The following is a 17,191-nucleotide window of genomic DNA, read 5'->3' on the forward strand; positions in this document are numbered from 1 at the left end:
TCTTAACGCCCCAGTCCTCTACGTGAGCAGCATCAAAGGCCCGATTCTGGCAGGCATTCTTGCTCCAGCCTTTGACATTAGCGTGTCACCCTGGTAAATCCATGCCAAGAGCAGCATGGTCTGCTGAGCATGTTAAGGAACAGAAAGGACTGGAAAGAATCAAACAACCAATGGGCAGCAGCAGGGACGAGTCCCCCTCACCCCCGCCCACCCCCGTATAGCTTGGCACAGTGACTACCAACAATGTTTAATTGACATTAAGACCAGCTCACCATTTTTAAAGAGCAATAAATTGTTTCTAAGTTTCAGTCTCCGTGAGCCCTAAGCTGAGTGATGATGGCTGACACATAGACTCGTTGGTCGTGCTGTGTCATAGCAGGATTGACCAAAGCAGGAAGCCTCTAAGTAAAGGTTGACCTGTCCCCTGGAAGTCTCCCCACATCAGGAGGAGAAATTAGTGCAGCCAGTGAGTGCAGCAAGGACACTTCGGCGTTTTGTCTCCCAAAGGAGCAGGAGCAATATATAAGGTTCCACATTTAACAGAAAGCTGATAAAGCTTTCCTCTTTGGGGAGCCCAATTTTCAAGACATCCACTCGCTGTTTCCCCCATGTGATCTTTCTCTTCAGGCACACTCAGACTCCACGTCGAAACTTGGAGGTGTCTCACTTCCTTCTTTGGCCTTCATAGCCAAGTTCTTACAGCAGAACAGACCATATTATTTAACACTGACCTGTTGCTTGTTTTGATGATGGGCTCAGAAGGCAGTGACTTGAAGTCGAAAAGAGGCTTACCAACATAAGCCAAGGCCAAGGCTCTGTGTGGTGGGGCCTCCCACAGGACCAGGCACCACAGCACTTCGGACGTGACCCTTGACCAAAAACATGTGAGGAAATGGAGAAATAGTATTCCATTTGTGCTGGGCACTTGCTAATATCTTCTTCTCCCCCTTGGCATTTAGTTACTGTGGACTTGTTGAAATGTGATGTGTACTGATGGTGCGTGTGAATTCGCTGTTAAGGGAGCTGCTGGTGAGGATTATTTTAGAATCTGAGTAATTGACCTGACAGATAGTGGTGATTGCTTCATTAAGAGCCCCATGATACCACATGCTTAAGCAGTTCCGCATCTTCGGTTGCTGCCATGTTTTGAAGCATCGCTCTTTGGTAATGCGCCATCTCTTTCTGTCATCAGCGTCTCTTCCCTTAAATCAGGTACATTTCAGATTCTTCAAGTGATGTTTTCTTTATGTTGTGTTAGGACCCCTTGGAAACCGGACGTTCCTTAGGAAAGTAGCCCCATGTTTGTAGTGTTTGCCTCTGCACATCTCCTCCCTGCTCCCCCCTACAAACTCCAGAAGGTGGGGAAACAAACATGGTCTGCACAGCAGCCGGCAGAAGCAAGCCGTCAGCACGTGCAAGCCAACTTTGACCTGTTGCCCTGGCTGAGAATTCAAAAGTTCAGCACCAAAGGGGAAAATTCTTTGTGCCATTGGGGTGATGATCGGCTGTCATGGAACCTGTCTGGAGCAATGTGGCTGCCATAAAAGGTGGCCAAGGACGAGTACGTTGAAGCTCCAGTTTATATTAACCATTCAAGTTGTACTTTCCCACGTAACTTGCTGAAATTATTTCACCACTGATTTTTTTTCTTTTGCAGGAGGACACCATGGAGGTGGAAGAGTTCTTGAAAGAAGCTGCAGTAATGAAAGAGATCAAGCACCCTAACCTAGTGCAGCTGCTGGGTGAGTAAGCGTGGCGCTCTAAAGAGAGGGGCTTATGCTCAAACTCTCTGGGGCGACACAGGCACTGAGAAAGAAGTGAGAGGCAGCTCCCTGCATTACCGGTTCTGATGCGACATCTCTGCTCTGCCAACATTTAGCTGCTGGTAAAAGGGCCTCCCCTTTGTGGGATGGGGTGTGTGTGGGTGCGCGTGTGTGAATATGTGATTACCTTAAATGGATACCTAAAAGCAGTCAAATGTAAACCTGAAATTGGCTTCTGAAACTTAAGAATTTCAAGAGTTTTTCCACTGAAGTGATTCTGTAAGTAGACATGATCATCAGACATAGCGATTTGGGGGTAAACTCACAATGGTTTAGGTCATTTAGTGTGGGGCCTGGTCTTTGCTTCTGAACTCACGGCAGCCTCTCCCTGTGTAAATTCAAGTTCATTGGCTTGAGAGGAAAAAAAGAGCATGGCCATGTCCCTCCCATAGGAGCACAGTCTCAAGGCACAGGTGCTTGGAACCACGGTAGAAGTTGGGCCCAGGGCGTAGGGGCAGAGTCGGAATCCGTTTCAGAAGCCTTTTTCTTTAGAAAGATGTTTGTTCGGTCAGGAGTAGAGCTGCATGCTAAAGTCCTCAGTGTCTCGTTGGCAGGGGTCTGCACCCGGGAGCCCCCATTCTATATAATCACCGAGTTCATGACCTATGGGAACCTGTTGGATTATCTGAGAGAGTGTAACCGGCAGGAGGTGAATGCCGTGGTGCTGCTGTACATGGCTACTCAGATCTCATCAGCCATGGAGTACCTGGAGAAGAAAAACTTCATCCACAGGTAGGGGCCTGGCGAAGCAGCCCAAGCTGCAGAGCCGCAGAGTGTGGAGTCAGGCAGCCTGTACAAAGGCCCAGCCTGCAAGATCTTAGGGCTCAGCTTCTAACTTCAGCACTGGCAGCACAGTACACCTTGGAACAAAGGCAAATGCTAGGTCCCTTACACAGCCAGCTTCAGGCCCGCATCCAGGGCTAAATTCAGCCAGGCCTAGACCCTGGACCAACAGAGCAGTTCATACCTGGGGTAAAACATATTTCATTTGTGAACCATCTTGGGCTAAGTGGAATATTAAATGAAGTTCGTAGAGGGCGTCCTTCCTAATAATCACAGCTCCCTCTGAAATGGAGCGCTCATTGTTCTGCGAGGCCGGTGTTCGTCAGTAATGACCTCTTCCTGGGAGCAGTTGGCGTTCCTTTTACAGAAACTCATGATAATGGCCAGTGCACGGGTTTTGTTTTTTAGTGTGTGAGTTTTTTTCTCTTTTCTCTTTATTATCATTTCATTGTCGACTTAACTTGCTGTCATCTGGTTCAGGGATGTTTCCCCGATTGTCAGAATTGTATATATGTAGGCCAAAATTAAGTGTCTTTGCTATTGTAAACCCTAGAGTGTTTTGACCTTCAAGTGTGCCACAATTATCTTGGTCTTCGCATTCTTTGCTGGTGGAAATGGCTTCCTAGCGAAGTGACGGCCTGTGCAAGACAGAGCCTGATGGGCTCTGCCGGAGTCTTTCATGCAAGATGTTCTCCACGCCACCACTGTGACCTTTCCTGCCCAATTAACTCAAGTATGAAACCTCTACATGAGATTTCATAGCGAGGAATAAGAGTAGCATGTGTGAAATGCTGGCGGCTCCTAGCGAGACAGATTTTCTATGCTCCACGATAGCCTGATCCAGATGCTCCCGGCAGTCAGGAACGTGAACCCTCTGGTGCTGCAAATTGAGATGCCTTGACTTCTGGTTTGCCTTGCATGGCTAGGTCTGTTCCTTCTTCATTCAGGCAAACTTAAGATGCTTTACCAAATCCTATTAGCACGACTCTTCTGTATTTAATTTCTCTCTCACTGCTGACGGTCAGGCTATCTCACGCAGCTATCACCGCAAGCTGCTGCCTCTTGCCATTCCTCTCTTCCGGTTTGCTTTGTGGTTCCATGGTTAACGTTCACGAAGCAAAGATTAGACTCCTGCCTCCCTGGGAGAATCAGGAGGTGAGAGGAGGCAGATTATGCAGGAGGGAGCTTTTAGGATACATTTGGGTAAGCATCAGGAAGCAAGAGAAGAGTAGGAAACACAATTTGGGTAAAGAATGCCATGGGCTTTATTTTATTTTTTCCTGTCAAGTCTGGATAGGACAAGTGGAGACTCACTCTGATACAAGCTTCTCGAGATCGAGGACTGGGCTAAGTGTTTGTTCCCCGTGCCCGGCATAGAGTAGCAGTAACACTTACTGTTCGCCAGGCCTGGGTCTAAGCACTTTGCATATTAATTCATTACCACTCACAGCAACCCAAAGAGGTCGGCACTGTTACTATCATCTTCATTTTACGGATGAGGTAACGGAGTCCCAAGGTAATTAACTTGCTGCAGGTCGCGGGGCCCGGGAGCCCACTGCCAGTGCCTCTGCTGCCTCTCCCCGTGTGGGAGATCACGGTGTGTTCGCTGAGGGACTGGCGTTGCTTCCCTGGGGTGTTCGCACAAGCTTCTCGGGGACCAGACTCAACCTTTCCATTGTCAGTGTTGCACCTTTGCTCAGCAGTGGTAGATCTGTGAAGCTAGAAAATTGGCCAGGAGCTCTCATGGGTGAACTTTTTCCTTTCTTAGAGATCTTGCTGCCCGAAACTGCCTGGTAGGTGAGAACCACTTGGTGAAGGTGGCTGATTTCGGCCTGAGCAGGTTAATGACAGGGGATACTTACACAGCCCACGCCGGAGCCAAGTTCCCGATCAAATGGACGGCGCCTGAAAGCCTGGCCTACAACAAGTTCTCTATCAAGTCTGATGTCTGGGGTAAGGGCTGCTGCACGGGGGGTCCGTGCCTGCCGCGGGAGGCTGGCTTGCCTTTTCTCCTGGCTTTTTCACTGCCTCTTTCTTGCTCTTCCTTTTCTTTTTCTTCTCTTCATTACTTAATTCTCCTTCTTATTTTGTGTCTTCCTCTCTCATTTTAAAATCTGCTCTCCTGTTTTCTTTTCAAAATGAAGTAAAAGTGAACTTTTTATTCCTAAATAATCCAGAATAATTTTTTTTCTTTTCTTTTCTTTTTTTTTTCCTTACCATCTTTATGTCTTCATTCTAAGTTCGCGGCTTGGATTTTGGATTTGCTTGGGCACCTAGGATCTTCCCCAATATAGGGTATGCTGTTTAGAAGTCTCATGTAACAATTAAAAAAAAAATTTTTTTTTATTATGGCACATTGTAAGCCTACACTGAAGACAGAATTGTACAGTGACACCCCCACCCCAAGCCCATCACCCCACTGTGGTGACCCCTCATGGTGCGCTTGCTTCCTCTGGGCCTCACCCGCTCCCCACCCTTACTACTTTGAAGCAAATTCCAGAGATCATATTATTTTGCACAGAAGTATTTTAGTATGAGTCTCTTAAAGATGACATTTTTATTAGTATGATAACATTGGCAGTTACTTCTGATATTTTCAAATATCCAGTCAGTGTTCACATTTTCAGTTGAACCATAAAAAATCACACTTTTTTTTTTTTTTACAGTGTTTGAACTGAAATCCACTTACTGTTAACAGTGCATTAGTTGCTCTGTCTCTTCTAACCTGTGAGCTCCCTCTCCGTGTCTTTATCTCCCTTGCCGTGTATTTATTGAAGGAACCCCACCACGTGTCCCTGAGAGTTTCCCACATCTGGGTTTTGCTCACGGTATCCACAGTGTGATCTAATCTGCTCCCCTGGCTTCAGTACTCCTAGTAAATGGGTAGTTGGGTCTAGACAGTTTGATCACATGCAGGCTTGACTTTTTTTTTCTTTTAGTAAGAGTATATCATAGGAGGTGGCATGGTCTTCCATCAGTAGTTACATAATGCTTGATTTTCTCCCTTTTTGTGATTTTTAGCAGTTACTGATACCCAGAGCCTAGATCTGATAGTTTACTAGGGGTTGCCAGATGGTAATTCTCTAATTCCGTCATTCCTGATTCATTTATTAGTGGAATACTTCTGTAAGAAGGAACTGCCATTCATCTGTTTGGGTACACAGTGGTCCGTTCATATAGGAGAAGCAGGTTAAATTCTTGCTCCTTTGCCTTTGTTTGCCAGGTTTTGAAATAACAAGTTGGTTTCTTAATACTTTTCAATGGTGACCAATTAGGTCTTTTTGTTTTTGTTTGTCATTTGTAGTAGTATTATGAACTCTTGGATTTAAATATATTTAATGTGTTTCCACCCACTGCAGTTATTTTCCCTGTTGATACCCAGATTGTTTCATCTTCCAGTGGAAGCTTCAAATTAGCTCCTAGGCCTTTTGACATTACCCTTATAGTCTTCCATGACATCCATACTCTCTGAAATGACAATATATTCCAGGTTCATCCCCTGCCCCAGATAATTTCTCTAAGGAGTCCTGGTTCCTTTAACGGGAAATGGAATTTCAAGGCCATAATCTGGGATTTCAAAACTTTCAAAGACCTCGTAAGATTTTTATGAGCTTTTTAGAGTTGGAAGGAGCCTTGGAGATAATCTTACACACCTGAAAAGGAGTGGTGGCCAGCCTCAGGCACATAGTTGGTCACCTGACTTCCAGCCCTAGGTTTCTTCCACCACATATCCCATCAAGATGGCCACATTACTTAAAAGACCCCTGAGGGGCTTATGACCCAGTTGTTTTCCCTCCTTTAGCATGTTTTAGTCTGTGTTGTGAGTAAACTGAAAATCTCATTCTGTCCTGTTTTGTCTTAGGCTATTTGTGACTAAGAGCCTGGTAAAATGTCAGTGCCTGGGCTGTGTCTGAGGGCGTAACTTCTGATGTCTGCTGCACAAGTAACCAATTTTAAATGCAATGTGGTTAAATCTTGAACATCTTACACGTCTTGAACAGCCTTTCTCTTTCTTTTTCTTTTAGCATTTGGAGTATTGCTTTGGGAAATTGCCACCTATGGCATGTCACCGTACCCGGGAATTGACCTATCCCAGGTATATGAGCTGCTGGAGAAAGACTACCGCATGGAACGCCCAGAAGGCTGTCCAGAGAAGGTCTACGAACTCATGCGAGCATGTGAGCCTTCCCCAGCCCGTTCTAAAAGTATATGTGGGCACTGTAAGAAGTTCCAGCAATGCAGGAGTATATAACGTAAAAAACTAAAGTCTTTCCATTTGCTCTCTCTGTTCCAATTCTTTGGAAGAAACTAAAAAGCAGTTTGATACAGATTTTTTCAGACTTTTTTAGTGGTTCTACTTACCTTTATTTACAGGTAGTATATATGTAAGTTGTTTTTGCGAGGTTTTTTTGGTTGGTTGGTTGATTTTGAGACAGTCTTGCTCTGTTACCTGGGCTAGAGTGCTGTGGAGTTAGCCTAGCTCACAGCAACCTCAAGCTCCTGGGCTCCAGCGATCCTCCTGTCTCAGCCTCCTAAATAGCTGGGATAGCAGGTGCACCACCACGCCTGGCTAATTTTTCTATTTTTATAAAGATGGGGTCTCGCTCTTGCTCAGGCTGGTCTCAAACTCCTGAGCTCAAGCAGTCCTCCTGCCCCGGCCTCCCAGAGTGCTGGGATTACAGGCGTGAGCCACCAACGCCCAGTCTTGTTTACATTTTTTTAAGCAAAAATGGGATTGATGGATACCAAACCTGGGGTTCGTATTAATAAATATAGATTCCTGGGCCCTGCCTTCAGACATTCTGCTATAATTGCTAAACACTCGAGATGATGTTTATCCTGTTAGTCTTATATTATTTACAAATGCCTGTTTATGCTGTGTCCTTATCTGCTTTTTTATCATATGTTTTATAAGATATTCATGTGATCATTTCCTCCATGTTTTTCCCCCCGCTCAGCAGTATGACAGCCATGCCTTTCCATGTCCATATGTTCAGATCTCTCTCTCCCTTTCCCCACCCTTTGTTTTTATATAGCTGCCTACCATTCCATGAAATGATTTAATGCATTCATTTCTGCAGTCTTCTTTTGATGAGCATTTGGTTGTTATATACATTTGTTTGGATTTTGCTATTATAAACAAGACAGTAATGAACATCCTTGTACATGCATATCTCTGGGCTCTTATGCTAGTATTTCTAAAAGTTGAACTGTGGGTTCAAAGGACTGTGTGGATTTTAAATTTTGATAAATTTTACCAAATTGTCTTCCAAAATGGTTGTGCCAGTTTACACTCCTGTCAGAAGTGTATGAGAGTGACTGCACATGCTCCCCAGAACTGGGTTTTATCAGTCTGTTTAGTCCTCATTTTAGTCTTATTTTCACTAGCATTTTTTTGTTGATGAGGATTTCAGACTTTGGTAGCCATGAAGTGAGATGAGACAGAGCGAGCTATCTGGCTTAGTAATTTCCTATAACTGCTGGAGTGGGTCTGAGGAAATATATTTACAAATGCAGTTCTTGCTGTCAGCGTCTACAATCCATATTCCTGCCAGCATCTACTGTCTTCAAATTCTTAATATCTGTAACAGGACACAACGGCATTTGTCATTTTAACTTGTCATAGCAAAAGATGGTTAGCAGGATTGGCACGTTTCTTTCATTTCCAGACTTTTCCTTGGGAATTGCTAGCTTTACGTTGTTAGCAAGGCCTCATGGGTGGTCTGACTTGGGTCTCTTCTGTCCAGGTTGGCAGTGGAATCCCTCTGACCGGCCCTCCTTTGCTGAAATCCACCAAGCCTTTGAAACAATGTTCCAGGAATCCAGTATCTCAGATGGTAAAGTACCTGTCCCTAGGGTACCTGCAAAGGGGGTGAAAGATTGGCTTGGGGGTGACCATGTGGGACTCTAGCCTAGGTCCTTCAGTTCACTTCCTGGGGGAAGTGCACACAGGCCAACAAACCATCTGAGACCAGAAATCTGGACAGAGGTGTTGAATGTTGGACACTCTGCCTTCTGCAGCCCTATGGAGATTTCTGAGAAATACTAAATGCTGTTTCTCCAGCATCCATGTCCCTTTTCTCTAGCTGTGTATAGATAACCATTGTTATCTTAAAAAGAAAGAGAGAACCCTCACACTAAGCCGACTCTGATACTGACGGTGCTGGGTTTTTGTTTGTGTGCACATGCGATTCTTAGAAGTGGAAAAGGAGCTGGGGAAGCAAGGCGTCCGAGGGGCCGTGAGCACCTTGCTTCAGGCCCCAGAGCTGCCCACCAAGACCAGGACCTCCAGGAGAGCTGCAGAGCACAAAGATGCCACCGACGTGCCTGAGGCGCCCCACCCTAAGGGCCAGGGAGAGAGCGGTATGTCCCCACCCCCATCACTCTTCTCTCCTCCCTGCCAGAGGCCCAGGGAGAGTCACCAGCCTTTGGGCCCGTGTAGGGGAATGGGAAGCTGCAAGTGGAGCCTACACAGGCATACGCTTCCTCGGTGGGCCAGCTTCGGACAGAGGAAGGTTCTCTCCCCACAGTGCCCCATCTCCTACCTCTGGGAGTCGCTTAGGGGCTGTTGGCTTCGGCAGTCAGATCAGTGAGTTGAGCAGAGGTGCTTACGAAGCCTGCTGAGCAGCAAGCCTGCCTTTCGTCTGCTGTTGCAGCATCTGCGGCTGCACTCTCAGGGCAGTTGCAGCTAACTAAGTGTTGAGCCAGGTGACAAGCAGCTTACTATGAAAGCACTGGTGTGATGAGCTCACAGGAGCTAAGTAGAACCAGGAGACACTGGGTACAGAGCTAGTGTCCTCGTGGTTTCCGGGAGGAATGAATGTCTTTCCGGTGCTGTTGCCTAGGCGAGTGAGAGAGTGAGGGAGATGGGGTCGGTTCAAGAGGGGTCTCAAGATATTATCAAAAATAATATTAGCAACATTTATCTAGTTCTTCATACATGCCAGGCTCTGTTCTGTGTTACTCCGTGCTGTCGCTCGCTAGCAGCCTGGGTTCTGCTGCAGACAACTGAATGAAGGTACCAGAATGGTCAAGCTTCTGAGTTTGTCCAGGCTTCCGGGACATGTTGTCAGTGGACTGGACTCCAGTGGACTACTGAGTGGGCCTGTGGGAAGGGACAGGATAAAGCCAAGTTTTTTTGTTTTTGTTTTTTGGAGACAGAGTCTTGCTTTGTTGGCCCAGCTAGAGTGCAGTGGTGTCATCGTAGCTCACTGCAACCTCCACTTTCTGGGCTCAAGCAATCCTCCTGCCTCAGCCTCCCGAGTAGCGGAGACTACAGGCACGTGCCATGACACCTGGCCAATTTTTCTATTTTTTATAGAGATGAGGTCTCACTCTTGCTCAGGCTAGTCTCAAACTCCTGAGTAATCCTCCTACCTTGGCCTCACAGAGTGCTAGGATTACAGGCCTGAGCCACCACGCCCGGCCCAAAACCATGTTTTGTTGGAGATTTATGATGGGATGTCTACTTATAGCAGAACAGCAGAATCTATAGACCCCAGTTTCTTTTATCGTGTACCCGTATTTTTAAAAATGGGCAAAAAAAAGTTGAACGTATAGCCCATGTATATAGTAAGTAAAGTATGTATGTATACACACACACTACTGTAGGAATATGGTATGTATATTATAAAATACAACAAAAATATATACTTAAAAGGTTGACATCAATTCTAATTATGATACTTTATTCCTACGTCCCACTTGATCATCTCGTTCACCCAGTTGGGAAGTTACGGCGTATAGACTCTCCAGAACCTTTGACCCTTCATCCTTCTGTTAGTTTTCATGAGTTCAGATAGTTGAGCAGTGGGTAGGAGAGGCCACCGTGCAAACGCTCTGCTCATTACAGCTCAGTGATAAGCATTCGTGTTCATCTGTGCCATCAGTCCTCATCTGAGGGGCCTGTTGATACGTGATCTCGTGGTGAGCCAGGGTGGCAGTGAGCTGCCCAGCACTGAAGCAGAGCTGAGTATGGTTCAGTAGCATTTCACTCTCAGCCTTCTTCCACTGGATTAAAGTTTTGTGAGGTCCTTGGTGTTTCTTGATTCAGATGTCCTGCGTGCTGCCTTGGGTTCTGATAAATGCATGCTGGTACCTCTGTTCTGAGTTACAGGGAGCTGACAGAAACCTCTCTTCTTGCAGCTGACCTCTGAGGGAGAATTCTGTCACTCACAAGAGCTTGGCAACACCAGAAAGAGTTCTTATAAACTAGTATTCGTATTTAAAGAATGCCCATTTAAAAATTGTCAAAGTTCATTTCTTCTTGTTTCCCACACGTGGCTCCTTGTCCCTGCCCCGCTGTGGTGTGCAGCCCCTTCCCTCCAGGTCATACCTCGTAGGCACCTCGACTGGCCGGGGGTGTGAGAGCCGCAGGTTCTGACCCTTTGCTTGGCCCTGTCGTTTTGACTTACTGGAGAATGACGTTGGAGGGACCTCGCTGCTTCAGAGTAAGCCCGTGCTGGGATGAAGGGGCCAGGGCCATGCAGCTCTGTTCCCCCGTCTTCAAGGAGAGAGACCTAAGCCTTTCCTAACGATAATCCTAACGGCAACAATGGCGCTTATTGAGAGGCGATGTGCGGGAGCTGGGACATGTGCTCCACACTCATCATGCCATTGACATTCTCACCACACTGTAGTCCATGTTGTAAGTGAGAAAGCTGACGATGAGCAGAGAAGTCACTTGTCTGGGCCTCGTGGAGAGTGGGTGGCAGAGCTGGTTATCAGATCCAGCCCTGTCAGCCTAGACTCCCAGCCGCTCCTCTGCAGAGCGTGGGGTGGCCAGCCCCAAGCTCGCCATGCAAGAGCCGTTGGTCTGGAGTTCACCTCTTCCCACTGTGTTTCAGATCCTCTGGACCAGGAGCCTACTGTGTCTCCGTTGCTCCCTCGAAAAGAGCGAGGTCCCCCAGATGGCGGCCTGAATGAAGATGAGCGCCTTCTCCCCAAAGACAAAAAGACCAACTTGTTCAGCGCCTTGATCAAGAAGAAGAAGAAAACAGCCCCAGCCCCTCCCAAGCGCAGCAGCTCCTTCCGCGAGATGGACGGGCAGCCGGAGCGCAGGGCGGCCTGCGAGGAAGAGGGCCGGGACATCAGCAATGGGGCACTAACTTGCACCCCTCTGGATGCAGCCGAGCCAGCTAAGTCCCCAAAGCCCAGCAATGGGGCTGGTGTCCCCAATGGAGCCCTCCGGGAGTCAGGGGGCGCAGGCTTCCGGTCTCCCCACCTGTGGAAAAAGTCCAGCACCCTGACCAGCAGCCGCGTGGCAGCAGGCGAGGAAGAGAGCGGCGGCGGCTCCAGCAAGCGCTTCCTGCGGTCCTGCTCTGCCTCCTGCGTGCCCCACGGGGCCAAGGACACAGAGTGGAGGTCAGTCACACTGCCTCGGGACTTGCAGTCCACCGGAAGGCAATTTGACTCGTCCACGTTTGGAGGGCACAAAAGTGAAAAGCCAGCTCTGCCTCGGAAGCGGGCGAGTGAGAACCAGGTGACCAGAGGCACTGTGACTCCCCCGCCCAGGCTGGGGAAAAAGAACGAGGAAGCTGCTGACGAGGTCTTCAAAGACACCACAGAGTCTAGCCCAGGCTCCAGCCCTCCCAGTCTGACCCCAAAACCCCTCCGCCGGCACGTCATGGTGGCTCCTTCCTCAGGCCTCCCTCACAAGGAAGAGGCTGGGAAGGGCAGTGCCATAGGGACCCCAGTTGCAGCTGAGCCCGTGCCCCCCACCAGCAGAGCGGGGTCAGGGGCACTTGCAGGCACCAGCAAGGCCCCTGCAGAGGAGCCCAGAGTGAGGAGGCACAAGCACTCCTCCGAGTCTCCTGGAAGAGACAGGGGGAAACTGTCCAAGCTCAAACCTGCCCCGCCGCCCCCTCCAGCTTCTGCAGGGAAGGCTGGAAAGCCCTCACAGAGCCCCAGCCAGGAGGCAGCCGGGGAGGCAGGCACCGGCGTGAAAACAAAATCCACGAGTCTGGCTGTTGATGCTGTGAACAGTGATGCTGCCAAACCCAGCCAGCTAGGAGAGAGCGTCAAAAAGCCTGTGCTCCCGTCCATACCAAAGCCACAGTCATCCACCAAGCCGTCGGGGACCCCCACCAGCCCGGCCCCTGCTCCCTCCACGTTGCCATCAGCATCTTTAGCCCTGGCCGGGGACCAGCCATCTTCCACCGCCTTCATCCCTCTCATATCGACCCGCGTGTCTCTTCGGAAAACCCGCCAGCCTCCCGAGCGGATCGCCAGTGGCGCCATCACCAAGGGCGTGGTTCTGGACAGCACTGAGGCCCTGTGCCTCGCCATCTCTAGGAACTCTGAACAGATGGCCAGCCACAGTGCGGTGCTGGAAGCCGGCAAAAACCTCTACACATTCTGCGTGAGCTACGTGGATTCCATCCAGCAAATGAGGAACAAGTTTGCCTTCCGGGAGGCCATCAACAAACTGGAGAATAACCTCCGGGAGCTCCAGATCTGCCCGGCGCCAGCAGGCAGTGGCCCAGCGGCCACTCAGGACTTCAGCAAGCTTCTCAGTTCCGTGAAGGAAATCAGTGACATCGTACAGAGGTAGCAGAAGCCAGGAGTCAAGCCAGCTGGAGCTGCCTGCAGCACGTGAGGACTTGCCCGTGCCATGACAGTGTCTGACAAAGGACCAGTGAGTCGGCACCTTGGCCCAGGAGCTCTGCGCCAAGCACAGCCGAGGGCCCCCGTGGAGTCCAGCCCTACTACCTACGTGTGCACCAACTGTCCTCCTGCACCATCGCCCTCCCCAGCCTGGGCTCCCTGAGCCAGCCCTGTCCTCAAGTTTTATCTGTGGAGTCCCCGCTCACTCTGTGGACTGCAGTTGGCACCCCGGGGCCCATCAGGCTGGTTGCCACCGAGTGCTTTGGACTGAGCTCTCCAGGTCAGGTGGGAATGGCCAAAAAGGAGTGTCCTTTTCCTTTTTCTCTCTGGAGATCCTCGTCCTCTGGCTGTGCCTTCTCCTTCCATTTGTCCCAAGAACAGAAGCCTGAATTAAGCCACGAGCCGCGTCCCCTCCCCACTCCTCGTCCCTGCACCTCCTGCATTGAAGATGTGTTTCAAGAACCACATTTGGGAGTGACAGGCACAACCAGTGCCGCCCGCTGGTCACTCTGCCCTCCTCTGCTGCCCGGGGCTGGGCGCACTTGCCATTCCCTCCTGTGCAGGACAGTTCCTGATTCGGGTGGGAAACAGGGTGCTACAGCCAACTAGCCTATGTGTCCCGGACAGGTGGGAGCTGTCATCTGTCCTGTCCACATCCCCGAGGCCTGTTCTTGCTGTCTGTGACATGCAAGGCCAAGTCCCGGCGAGAAAGCTTGAGTCTTAAGGGTAGCAGGTCACTGTCGCTGCCGACCCTCCAGCAGAACAGGGTCAGGGCAGGGAGGCAGTGGTTAGTTGGGTCACGGCCGGTGCCAGGCTAGCCCTGGACTGGGCCTGGGCAGGTCTGTGGTGGCCCAGGGTGAACTTGCCTTTCACACATCCAGGTGCCCTGAAAAGGTCTTGATTTCTGACCCATCTCCTTCCCTCCTCGGCCCTTCCCTTAGTGACAAGACAGTCTTCAGGTTTCTGGAGTTCTTGAAGCATTTCAAAGCTCTGCCCTCTGCACAGCCATTTGGATACAGAAGGACACTGCCACGGGGCACCAGCACACAGGAAAAGGACTGCTGGCACCAAAGGCCTGACCCCTGTTGGCTGCACTCTTGAATCAGGCTAATGTCTTTTATTTAATTACCGTGAGCAACACTTGGCCTCATGTGTCTGTAGGGTCATCAGGGAGTGTTAAGAAAACCACAAGTGAAGCCCCAGAAAGTATTTCCAAGAGCAGGCCTTGGTGTGTCCTCCCCCGGATTGCCCAGGACAGAGACCGTGACTCTCGGGGCAGGGACCCCAGGTCTACCGGACCTTGACCTAGAGCAGCTAACTCTAGGAGTGGGCAGGCGCCTGCCCCCGGCCTCACCTGGGCCCAGGGGAGACCACCTTCCCACTCCCTGCGCTGCCTCAGGCCGCGACCTCACAGCCCCCTATTTTTACACTCGTCACCTAAACTTGTATTTTATTTTTCTGGTAGAAATGGTTTCCTCCGGATCGTTTTATGCGGTTCTCACAGTGCATCACCTCTTTGCCCCCAGATGGCTGTGTCGCGCAGCCTGCGGGAGGCGCTAGACACCGACAGCGGCCTTGCAGACCCACCGGGTATCCCCGAATGCCTGTTTCCACGAGGTACTGGTCTCTTCTTTTTGTTAACATGATGTGCCACTATATTTTACATTTATACCTTGGTATTACACTCTTTTATAGACTTGCTCTTTTATAAATGACATGTAAATAGTTTTCCACTCTCTTCTGGAATGCCTATGGGGTCCCTCCTCTTTTTTTCTGGGTCCAGTACATTTTGTTTCTGTATATGACTCTGTGTTTTTTGAATCCAGATCTCTTCTCTGTAGTATTTTTTAAATAAATCAGTGTTTACAACTTTAGAATCCTTGGCAGATTGCTCTGGCCCGTGATCCTTCCCCGTTCTGAGCCGCTGTGTGCGTGTGGACAGGGACGCGGTGGGTTCCGATTCCCGAGGGGGCTGGGGCCCTGCACTGGGTCCTGCAGAACAGTGGCGGGGTTGCCACCCAGCGGCCAGGCCCCGGCGTGCTGTGTGCATATGGGCTGCTTCGCAGGCGCTTTGCCTGCTCTGCTCAGGCCCTTCCTGTGCCCTTGGCACTGGCTTGGCAGCAGCCCGGCTCTTGTCGCAGCACTGAGTGGGCTCTGCCACCACACAGGCCACTTCTCACTGGTGGGTCAGGCCATCACAGCATCCCTGGAGAGTGGTGAGGAGGTGACATCCTGAGTTCCTTGCTGGCTGCATCCCTGTCCCCCTGCAGTGTGCCTTTTCTCTCTTTACCTTTGAACCCACTGCCCTCAGCCCCAAGGCGCTCCTCGCTTACTTGTGTTCGACGTCCTGGGTGTCTTCTTTCTTTGTGTGGATGAGCAGGAGAGGCGGTGTGCTGGCCTTCGAGGTCAGGCAGTGGCCCCCCCAGGGGACTGTCAGGTGGGGAATGCTGACTGTGTGCCTGCCATGCTGACAGCTTGGAAGGAGAAGTGGGGAAGTAAGCAGCGCCCTCTGCTAATGATACTTATTAAGCCAGCAGGCTTGTCAGAGGCTGCGTGTCCTGCTCGGCGGAGCATACTGAAGCACACGGCTCAGTGGAGCTCTTCGCGGGAGACCTCGGCAGCAAGACGTGCTGTGTGGCAGGCGGCGGGGGTGGCGTGCTCACAGCAAGTGGCCGCAGCAGTGCAGGGCGCCAGGTTCTCCTCCTCCCACTTCGCAGAGACAAAAACTGAGGTGGGGTCCACCGAGGTGCTTACCGGTTGGACCATAACTGGACACCGGATGGCCTGAGTCTGGGGCTTTTCTGTGGCCAAAAGCGTCATCCTTGAGTGACGGTTCCCAAGTCTTAAAGAAGATGTAGAACGATTCTGGTGACAGCGACAACTGGCACTGCACCCATGTGTCAGCTGTGGACCGTTCATGGGGTCCTGCTAGCCCCACAGCAGCCTCTCGGGTAGGCTTGTCATCATCCCGTGTCCCAGTGCTGAGCGGCGAGGTTGCGTGACCAGTCACCCGGCACATGTGCCCGTGTGGAGTAAGACGCTGCTTGTCTCCTAAAGAGGGATCTTCTGTGTGTGTCACTCAAGCTTATAAAACTTAGTTTGGTTTAGCCATTCTAAGACAGTGGTTTCTCAATCTTTTTTAGGTCACAGAAACTCTTGAAATTCTAATGAAAACTGTGGATCCCAGCCCCAGAAAATGCACATATGTGCACACACAGAACTATTTCCAGATAATTTTGAGGCCTGCCCTTGAGGTCCTGCACCAAGGGGTATCCCGGGGCCAAGCCCGACAAAGGGGCAAGCAGCTACTGTGGTTACCGTCACGAAACACAAGCCTAAAGTATCACAAATTCCCTTTAAACAAACAAAAAACTGAAAACAATCCAGATGTCCATTAACAGGAAAAAGGATAACAAAACGGCACAATGAGAATTGCCACACAGCACGACGTGCGTGGGCCAAAGAAGCCAGACAGCAGCAGCGCCCCAGCGCTGCTCACTCGCCGGGCAGGGCCAGGGCGTGGCGTTGGCCGCTGGAGCAGAGGGACATGTGTGGCGGGAGGGTGGGGTCCGGGGCAGGTCTGTCTCTCAGTCTGGGTGATGCGGGCTAGTGGGTGTGTCACTCGGTGAAGCTTCCTCAAACTGTACACTTGGAACCGATGCACGTGCTGGTGTATGTTACATTAATACTTCAGTGAAAGTACCCTTAAAATTACAGCATTTCAGCTACTCGGCAGATGCTCTCTGAGTCACCGCCTGAAACCTTCACACCTTTTTTTTTTTTTTTTTTTTTTATGAGGGAGTTTCTGTCACTGTCCTCTGTCAGGTAAAGAAGTGGAGGCTCAGCAACGGGGTGCAGCCTGGCCAAGGTCACGCAGTATGTGGCAGCTGCTACTACCGTGGCAGGCTAATTTGTAGACAGTTCAGGTGGCCACAGCATGACCAGCAGAGAGCTGTGCCCAGGGCCAGGCTGCTCCCTGC

General features: G+C 50.2%; 1 protein-coding gene across 4 annotated transcripts in view; it reads left to right on the forward strand.

The window, feature by feature from the left end:
• ABL1 (ABL proto-oncogene 1, non-receptor tyrosine kinase) overlaps positions 1–15,088 on the forward strand; it is a 124,193-nt gene extending 109,105 nt beyond the window's left edge. For 3 of the 4 annotated variants that reach the window (XM_069476958.1, XM_069476959.1, XM_069476960.1), the window contains exons 5-11: positions 1,658–1,742; positions 2,378–2,555; positions 4,375–4,559; positions 6,632–6,784; positions 8,354–8,443; positions 8,805–8,969; positions 11,453–15,024. In XM_069476958.1, the coding sequence (XP_069333059.1) occupies positions 1,658–1,742; positions 2,378–2,555; positions 4,375–4,559; positions 6,632–6,784; positions 8,354–8,443; positions 8,805–8,969; positions 11,453–13,158 (2,562 nt within the window). In that variant the 3' untranslated portion in view covers positions 13,159–15,024. Of the gene's footprint in view, positions 1–1,657; positions 1,743–2,377; positions 2,556–4,374; positions 4,560–6,631; positions 6,785–8,353; positions 8,444–8,804; positions 8,970–11,452 lie in introns of all 4 variants that reach the window. The other variant, XM_069476957.1, reaches the window with a different exon arrangement.
• Positions 15,089–17,191: the final 2,103 nt, after the last annotated feature.

Source organism: Eulemur rufifrons, chromosome 7, assembly GCF_041146395.1.
Source record: "Eulemur rufifrons isolate Redbay chromosome 7, OSU_ERuf_1, whole genome shotgun sequence".
NCBI lineage: Eukaryota > Metazoa > Chordata > Mammalia > Primates > Lemuridae > Eulemur > Eulemur rufifrons.